The sequence below is a fragment of the Protopterus annectens genome, chromosome 7.part0 (assembly GCF_019279795.1).
Source record: "Protopterus annectens isolate FY-2018-M chromosome 7.part0, PAN1.0, whole genome shotgun sequence".
NCBI classification, from domain to species: Eukaryota; Metazoa; Chordata; order Ceratodontiformes; family Protopteridae; genus Protopterus; species Protopterus annectens.
This window is the reverse complement of record NC_056739.1, coordinates 1,994,528,582-1,994,538,640: the sequence shown is the minus strand read 5'-3', so window position 1 is coordinate 1,994,538,640 and position 10,059 is coordinate 1,994,528,582. Positions and strand designations below refer to the sequence as shown.

Genomic DNA, 10,059 nt, shown 5'->3' with positions numbered 1-10,059 from the left:
AAAAAGGGTCAGCGAAAGCACCTCACTGAGTACCGGAGAACTGATTACTAGCTTAACGGAAGCATCGTCGGTAGGTCTGGACCTGTGCAGTCTCTGTCTCTGTCTATCTTTACGTTTTTTCAAAAGATCTGCTGTCCGATGGCTTACCGAAGCCATATCGGAAGTAGAGGATTAAGTGAAAATATCTGGCTACAATAAGGGCCTGACGACAGATCGTTCTGGTGTTGAACAAAGCACAAAAGCGACGAGGGACGTCGTGGTCTGGGCCTAAACAAGTGAAACGTTAAGAGGGGAAGTCTCAGAATGGTATTTGTTTTAGACAGTTGAGACAATTAACTTTTTCTGACATTGGTTAGTGCGAGAAAAAAGGATCCCCAACAGGATACTTAGCTTTAGAAGACTTCAAATTCAATTTGGTAGACGAAAACTCAGGTAGCAGCCGACCGGAACTCATGAGAACTGCTTCTGCTTCGGGCTCCATGGCAAGAAAGATGGATATAATTGCGTTGGCTGCCTTACATTATACTACTGATGACCTGACATCAGTCCTCAAGCGACAGCAACTGGCACAGAAATACTAAGTCTCTGGTATTCAGGCTGGCCAAGGGCTACCCTGGCAGGGATAACCCAAATGTGATGACTGCAAAAGTGAAACACGAAGAACATCCATTTTTCATACAGAAGTATGAAGATACTAGCATGTGAAAGAGGAATGGAACCCTTGCTATCATACCAGATGGCAGGCATTTGCTCTGCAATCCAGATGCTAGTGGAGCCTTTTAGGAAGGAATGGCAATAACTGCCTGATACTAGCTTACCCACCCTGGAGAAGGGCATTTTTGACTCATAAGCCTGTCAAATATGTGCACACATACACTAGCTGAACAGAACTAGTGTGCAAAAGAGCAGAAAGCACTGGGTCCACAACAGCAGTCACTGCACTGTGCTTTCTGATCAACGGGGAGGAGGTTAGAGGGAAACAGAAAATGTTCTGTTAACAGGGGAACTGGGGTATGATGGTCACAGAGAGGAGGCAGAATCCGGCCTACAACAATTATTAAAAATACATCAATAAGTTAAAGCACAGCACCACACAATGTTTTGTTTTTCTTTTTCTTCTTGGGCAAGGATACAAAATCCAATTAAGTTTAACACTTTACCCTATTTAGCAAAGCCAGTACTTACACATGCACCTTACCTGTCTGTTTTCTAAGTCTATCTTGTTTCCCAGCACAACAAAAGGGAAGTTTTCTGGATCCCTCGGACTGGCCTGAATAAGAAACTCATCCCGCCAGCTGTCAAGGGTTTTAAATGTGTTTGGTGAAGTAACATCAAATACCAGCACACAACAGTCCGCTCCTCTGTAGAATGCCACACCAAGCGACTGAAATCGTTCCTGTCCTGCAGTATCCCAAATCTAAAATGACACAGAAAGAGGGAGGTCAGAGAAAATAAAATTCCTCATTCTCTCAAATACTGCAGCTTACTTGATCACATAAAGGTCAACTACAGTGGACATCTGGCCTTTGCTCCTGTGTACTGTTTTCCTGTGTAAAGATAGTTCAGCAGTGCTAAACACCAATACAATATTGCAGGTTTGCTCTTAATACAAATAATTCAGCTAAATACAGTGTTTCATTTATAACAGTACCCAGTCTTAGCCAAAAGACAATTCTCGTCAGTACATTTAGTGCTTCACTAGAGGCCATTATAATGTGCAAGTTTAAATGAACAAAAGTAAATGCAAATCAACAAATGTTGGATCATTTTCTCAGTACATTCACAAGTGTATGACCAAAGCCCACCATGTGTGAGACAAAGTACAGTTTTGTACCTACCATAAATGTAGATGTCCGATAGATATGCAACTGTAGTCCTTACATATGGGTTGTCCTGCCTCAGGCAGCCCTCGGTTGGCCGGATTCCAAAGTCTGGGTCCGGCGTCGGCTGATGTCGCCTCCTCCCCGACGTCAGAGCGGCTGGGGTATAAAAGCATCAGCCGACGCCATCTTCCTCAGTGTTTCTTGCCCCAGATGCCAGGTGCCCTCCAAGGAAGGCTAAATTTAGAACTGAATAAAATTTCAAGACATACACAATAGTAATAAACAGATACACCATAACAGATATCCCCAGCTAAGTATAAAAGTAGGGAAGTGGACCCAATACACAGAGGGGTAGGAGGGAGAAATTGACTGCAGTTGCATATCTATCGGACATCTACATTTATGGTAGGTACAAAACTGTACTATGTCCTTCAAGAATGCAACTGCAGTCCTTACATATGGGTTGAATACCATAGCCAAGCTGGGGGTGGTAGGCTCTAAGATAAGGATGGTGTAGCTAAAATGCCCTGCAGGACTGCCGAAGCAAAGCCTGCTCGGGATCTGGAATATAAAGGCAGGTTGTAGTGCTTGGAAAATGTATGCACGGAGCTCCATGTAGCAGCTTCTAGAATGTCCTTTGTAGCCACCCCTCTTAGGAAGGCTGTGGAGGTGGCTGTAGCTCTGGTGGAGTGTGGCCTGATATTGGCTGGCACACCCTTTCCATGGAAAGAATAATAGAATCTGATGCAATGTCCAATCCATTTGGAAATTGTTTGTTTGGAAATTGCCTTTCCTTGCACTCCAGGAGCGTATGCTACAAATAGTTGGTCAGACTTTCTGTTGGCCTTTGTTCTGTCCAAGTAGTAGCGTAGTTGTCTGTTTATGTCCAAAGTGTGCAGCAGCTTTTCCCCTTTATTTTGAGGATTGGGGAAGAAAATAGGCAGGTGAATTGCTTGATTTAGAGACACCCTGGATATCACTTTTGGCATGAATGAAGGATTGGTTCTTAAAGAAACCCTGTCCTGATGAAAAATGAGGAATGGAGGTACTGCCATGAGGGCCTGTATCTCCGAAACTCTTCTTGCTGAGGTAATTGCCAACAGGAAAACTGTTTTCCAGGTAAGAAATTGCAATTCTGAAGATGCTGCTGGTTTAAAAGGAGGAAGAGTTAATTTTTCCAACACAAAGTTGAGGTCCCATGCAGGCACTGGTGGTTTTCTGGGAGGTTTGATATTCTTTATCCCTCTTAGAAATTGTCTTAGCAAAGGATGTGAAAACACAGGTGGATCAGTGTTGTATTTTGCTGAAATTGCTGAAGCGTGTATTTTTATGGAAGAATAGGAAAGTCCATTATGCAGCATTTCTGCCAAGTATTCCAATATCTGTGGGATGCTCATTACTGATGCATCCTGTCCCTTGTTGGTATTCCAGATGTTGAATCTCTTCCATTTGGCTGAATAAGTCTTTCTGGTGGAAGGTCTGCGTGCTTCCAATAATATCTGTTGAACTTCCTTGGAGAGAGATATGGGGAGAAATCATGGAACCCTCCAAGCTGTCAGCTGCAGAGTTTGCAGGTTGGGATGAACCGTCCTGTAATTGTGCCGAGTCAAGAGTGGAGGCCACGGTTTGGTGCAAGTTATGCTCCTTAGTAATGGATACCAGTGCTGTCTTGGCCAATCTGGAGCTATTAGGATGCCTTTCAGTTGCTCTGCTTTGATCTTCAGTAACACCTTGGTCATTAATGGTAGAGGTGGGAATGCATAGATTGTTAGAGAGTTCCAGCTGAATGAGAGAGCATCTATTCTCCAGGCTTGTGGATGGTGTGTCCTCGAGCAGAACTTTTTCAGATGATGACTGAGGTGGGAGGCAAAGAGATCTATGTCCGGCCTCCCCCATGCATGAGTTATTTGTGCAAAAATGTCTGGATGCAACATCCATTCGTGCGGGTCCAGGATGTTTCTGCTTAGACTGTCCGCCAGAACATTGTCCCTGCCTGGAACAAACTGGGATTGCAGCTGTATGCTCAGTTTCAGGGATTTTTCCCAAAGAGTCATTGTTGGTCTGCAAAGGGGGTAAGAATGAGTACCTCCCTGCTTGTTTATGTACCACATAACAGCGGTGTTGTCTGTCTTTATTAGCAGATGACCTTGTTGAAGATATTTTCCGAAGGCCTCGATTGCATGCATTACTGCTAACATCTCTTTTTGATTGATGTGTAGATGCACTTCCTGGGGAGTCCATTGCCCTTGAATGCATCTGTCCTCCATGTGCGCCCCCCCCATCCATGGTCTGAGGCGTCTGTTGTAATGGTTTGGCTTGCTTGAGGTTTGTTGAAAGGCATACCTTTGTTTAACTGGCTTGCTTGGGCCCACCACAAAAATTCCCTTTGTAGACATGGGATGAGTGGGATAATTGCTTCTAAGTTGTGGCTGTGTTGAGACCATAAACTTTTTAGGTACCATTGTAGTTTTCTCATGTGTAGTCTTGCCAGTGGAATCAGTAGAATGCAAGATGCCATGAAACCCAGGGCCTGCAGGATTTTCCTTGCAGTCATCTGGGTGAGCTTTGCTAGGCTTTGAAGTAATGTGGTAATTGTTCTTGCTTCTCTTCTGTGAGGTAAGCCATTTGTGATTCTGTGTCTAGTTTGGCTCCTAGAAAAATTATTTGTTGGGATGGCAGTAGTCTTGATTTTTGTAAGTTGACTGTGTATCCCAAAGCCTAGTAAGTGAATGACATAATTCAAGTTTTTGTCAAGGCTTGCTTGCTGTCCGCTTGTATAAGGCAGTCGCCCAGGTAAGGGTATATTTGTATCCCTGGAGTCTGCAGTGTGCAATTACTGATGCCAGGCATTTCGTGAATACTCTGGGCAGTAGATAAGCCAAAGGCAATGCTGAGAATTGATAATGCTCTGACCCTGCAAGAAATCTGAGGTATCTTCTGCAACTGTGTCTGATTGGGACACGCAGGTATGCCTCCTTGAGGTCCAGAGTAACCAGCCAAGACCCCTTGCCCAGCATGGGAAGGAGTTGCTGTAGCGTCAGCATTTTGAATTTTGGTACAATGAGAAAAGTGTTTAGAGCGGACAAGTCCAGTATAGGTCTCCATTGCTTTTCTTTTCTTGGAACAAGGAACAGTCTTGAGTAAAATCCCTGGCCTTGTTCCTGAGGAGGAACCTTTTCTATTGCTTTGATTTGTATCAGCTTTGAAACTTGTTCGAATGTCTGCCCTTTGATTTTGTGGCAGGTTTGGCATGCCTTGTCTTGTTGGTAAAGTATGGAAGTGGAACCTGTAGCCTTGGTCTATTATGTCCAGAATCCATTTGTCCTTTGTTAACATGTGCCAATTATTTTGAAAATAAGGATCATTTTCTGCCTAAAGGTGCTTCTCTGAGCCTTGGTCGGCGGTGTCAAAGTCAAGTCATTGTGATTGTCCCTGTGGAGCAGGGGAAGTCCCTGCCCCACCTCTCTGATTAGTCGGTTGCCATTGGCGTCCCCTGTAGGAGCCTCTGTATTGCCCTCTTCCTCGGGCACGCCTGTTTTTTCCCCTTTGAAACTTGTCAGTGTCCGGAAAGGACCAGTTCTTAGAAGGCCAATTCCTGCTGAACCTTGGTGGCTGAACCTGGAGGAAATCCTTGACTGTTTGCACTGATTTACCCTTTTCCTCAATTGATTTCAACACATCCTGAGCATTAGCACCAAATAGCTTGTGTTTTTCCAGAGGTGCATCTAGAAGCTTTACTTTAACATGATCTGGCAATGGCTGTTCTTTCAACCATGCATGTCTACGTATGACGGCCCCTGTCATAGCTGCCCTACATGAAGCTTCCAATGCATCATAACCACACTGAAGAAAATGATTGCTAACCTGCTGTGTGTTATGGGCCAAATCCTGCAAGGCCTTTCTATCTAAAGGCTCAGGAGAGGCTAACTTTTTCTGCAAATCATCCATTAAGAAATCCTGATACTGAAACATATGAAATAGGCAATTAAGGGCCCTCATGGCAAGCGTAGTTGAGGTATAAACTTTTTTGCCCCACCGCTCCAGGGACCTAGCTTCCCTGCCTGAGGGCAAAGGATTTTTGGCCGTGGATGTGGCCACCCCTTTGGGCCCCTGAGAAATTGTTTCTAGATCAACAGAATGGGCCTTAAAGAAATGTTTGTGAGTTTCAGGAACCCTGTAGTATCTGTCCGGCCTGACAGGAGCAGGGGGGAGAAAATCAGGAGAAGCACTCGAATCTGAGTACACATCCAGTACATCTAACACTGGAGGGATAGCTAAAGGCCTATGTTGGGGAAGCTTAAGGAAGGTACGAAGCAGTTTCCTGGAGTCGGAGAATTCCTGGCCTTGCCACTGAAAATGCTCTCTCATGGAGTGGAGAATTTCCCTAAGGAAACATACTCAGGAGGAGAGGCAGAGGGAATAGATTCCTCTGCATCAGAATCCTCGTAGGCCTGGAAGGACTCTTCCCGGGTATCTGAGTGATCAGAGTCACCAGAGGCTTCATCTGAAGAAAGGGTGTCTGTATGCTCAACCCTGGGCCTTTTGTCAGAAGGTGGCTGAGAACCTCTGTCAGGATGGGCCTGGGAGCCTCTGATTAAGGAAATTAAATCTGCAGCTAAAGTCATGATTTGTTTATCAGTAGTGGGCTGAGACAAAGCTTTAGGAGGGTGAGACTTAGCCTGGCTAGCAGCCTTAGCACGTGTGTAGGCCTTGAGAGACAGACATAGGGGGCCTAGCTGCCCCACGTGCTGGAGTAACCTTGTCCACCGGAATTGTCTCAGGCAAATCTTGGGCTTCAGTTTCTGGAGGAAAATCAACAACCGGCACCGGCGCAGGCTCCAGGGCCGGAGTGATCGGTAAAGCGGTGTCGTCGGTCCGGAGCGGTGGAACAACCGCCTCAGAAGAGACCGATGCATTCGCGGTAGATTTTGGCGTGGTGTCGGTGGAAGTCGCGGGCCGAGAAAGTCGGTCCCGGACTTTCCGTTTTTTGGAAATATGAGGAGGTGTCGGTTGTTCCGACTGCATGGCATAAGAGTATTTATCACCAAAAAAGTCTTCAGCAAACTCTGCCCGGTGCCTGAGTGTGCGCTTATTGAAGCAAGCACAGGCCGAGACGTCGTGGTCTGGGCCAAGGCAGGGGAGGCAGTAAGAATGGAAGTCCTTATGAGGTATCTGTTTACCACAAGACAAACAGTTATTAACTTTTTCAGTTTTTTCTGACATCGGCTGAGGCAAGAAAAAGATCCCCAATGGGGTACTTAGCTTTTTTGATGACTTCGGATACGTAAAACACCGGAGCTGACCGACCGGCACTTGCGAACTGCTTCTGCTTCGGGCACCGCGCGACAAGAAAGACCGAGGAAGATGGCGTTGGCTGATGCTTTTATATCCCAGCCGCTCTGACGTCAGGGAGGAGGCGACATCAGCCGACGCCGGACCCAGACTTTGGAATCCGGCCGACCGAGGGCCGCCTGAGGCAGGACAACCCATATGTAAGGACTGCAGTTGCATTCTTGAAGGACATCTTATTTTTGTCTCTTAGAATATGTAGTTAGAAACATGGCTGCCTCTTTCTGCAGCTTCATCAAAAAGGGACCGATTAGGACCCATGTCTTTCTCTGCAGCTTCATCAAAAAGGGACTGATTGGGACACATGTTTAGATTTACCAAATTAGTAATTCAGGAGAGGGAGAGGTGCTGTTCAAAAAAGTCCAAGTACAAAAATGAAACAGCTGCATGAAGGAGAAAATTGCATGCCAGTAGGTGCTTCTCAAAATAAAATTCTGCAACCCTTTCCTTTCATGCATTTTATGGGATCACTGGTGGACAACATTTGCATACATATGTTACAGCATCACTGAATATTAACTGCAACTATATTGTCAATGTCTATGTACTCACTTTGGAGCTATGTTGATCAGCTTTTTCAAAACGTACTGTTAGCAAGACTGCCAAAAAGGTTTAGCCAAATGACAACTACATTAGGAGTAGTTCAAGAAGATAAATAATGATACTCATTTGTTAACTAGGTAGGCCAATGGACACAATCCATTTTCAGGGATAGCCTGGGAGCAATGTCTGGTTAAATGAGTTGCTCAAAGTCACGCACTAGCAAATGAGGGCTAGGAATCAAACCCTGTACCATAGGAACTACAGCTTACAGTCGTAATCCTCTGGGCCAGCAGTAGGAGTGCTAACTACGATATTTCAGGCTTCTTCCTACAAATTCCAATTGAGTTTAACTTCCATTTCCTAGTCTGGTGCCCCAAAATGAACTTCCTCTTTAAGCAGCCCCTACTGGCCACCACAGCAGTCTTTGCAATCTGCATTCTTTCCAATGAACAGGAGATTAGAAGCAAAAATAAATCTCCTAGTTTCTGCTGGTTACAGCCATGAGCCTCAGTTCTTACCTCCCTCATCCAGTATATTAAAACATATCAAAACTAAATATTTGGTAAACAGGGAGATGTTGCTTCTATGGAACCATTTTTCACACCACTTAAAGGAAAGCACTTCTCTTAATCTATTCAAATATAATTTGGACAAATGGATGAGTAATCACAAACTCACCCCCTAATTTAGAACCCCGGTCCCCTGTGCATATGGGAAAGATGCAACAAAAAAAAAAATTTGGCTCATAACTGCCAAGAGCCAACCAGATTATGAGAGTTAAAAATAAAATAATTTATTCAAAATAAAAGTTAAGTGCTTTTGTCTATATTCACTTGGCCTTCATCAGAACTATCCACATTATTAATCAGTTCTTATAACAATTTATGTGAATCACATGGCAAAGTACAACAAATCAGATTCCAAACTGCATTAAGATGCGTTATTACAGACTTAATATAAAAATATTTTCACTTATTTCATTCAAAATAATTGAGGGGGTTGGGAAAGTGGCCTAATGGTTAAGGTGTTTGCCTTACAAACACAAGATGCAGGGTTTGAATCTCATAAGGGATAATTGGTTAGGCTTAAAATGGCTCACAAGAGCAGTTAGCTTAGTACTAATCTATGAAAGCAAAATTTCACTTTTTGCATAATGATTAAAAAGTGCATGCACTTGACTAAAACACTTACAATTCACAACCTGAACTGTAACTTCAGAAGACTACAGAAACGTCATTTAAACCAGAAAGCTCACTTGCATTTACTATCACCTGCCATAATAATTCACAATATTCTAATCTATATTCCCAAGGGCCTCCCCTGGAATTTCTTATTTTTTTCAATACTAACATGCAAAACCTTTTTGTTTTCTTTACATGTAACCTTATGTTTGCATGAAGCATTGCTTTCCTTGTTCACCTTTAAATCATAATAATGTTTGTACACTCTTTTCTTTACAATTCAGTTTTTTCTACATAATAAGCATGACAGTGATCACAGAATGCCAGATAAACCACCCTCCTGGAATTACAATCAATACCGATAAAACCTAAACTCAAACCCAAGTCCAATTCCAGACACTCCTTCATAAATAAATTTACATTGTACACAAGCCCTGCATTTCCTAGTTCATAGTTTTCTTGAAACATCACCCCCCATTGCCATATGGTACCCCTTTTTAGGTGCCTTTGTACACAAATTGTGGTTTATCCCCTAATTGGTTTTACCAAGCTCCATAACACAAATATTTTCAATTCTTTTCAAAAACTTAATCATACCACTTTCTGCAATTACAAGCTATTTGTTTTCTTCAGCCTGTGTTCTTTGAATGTGAAGCATGTAAATGTCCCAACATAGCCTTGTTTGGCCTATTTGTATGCAAATTATAAGGGCTAAAACTACCATGGAAATGTACGGATATGGCATCTTCCAATCCTCACAGATTAACAGCCTAGTAAGTACCTATGAACCTACAAACCTATGCACAGCTAGAAGGTATACATACAATGGATATAAAAAGTGTACACACCCCCTGTTAAAATGCCATTTTTTGTGATATAAAAAAATGAGACCACAATAAATCATCTCAAAACTTTTCCCACCTTTGATGTTACCTATAACCTGTACAATTCAATTGAAAAAAATATAAAAAATAAACATACAATAAGCTGATTGCATAAGTGTGCACACCCTTAAACTAACACTTTGTTGACGTGCCTTTTGATTTAATTACAGCATTCAGTCTTCGTGGGTAGGAGTCATCGGCATGGCACATCTTGACTTGGCAATATTTGACCACTCTTCCTTCCAAAAGCATTCCAAATCTGTTAGATTGCAAGGGTCT

At 43.3% G+C, this 10,059-nt stretch overlaps 1 protein-coding gene across 1 annotated transcript in view; it reads right to left on the bottom strand.

Annotated features, from left to right (window-relative positions):
* The window catches only part of RAB7A (RAB7A, member RAS oncogene family), a 620,307-nt gene that overhangs the window by 83,701 nt on the left and 526,547 nt on the right, over positions 1-10,059 (bottom strand). Inside the window, exon 4 of the mRNA XM_044076435.1 lies at positions 1,199-1,417. Coding sequence (XP_043932370.1) covers positions 1,199-1,417 — 219 coding nt within the window. The remainder of the gene's footprint in view (positions 1-1,198; positions 1,418-10,059) is intronic.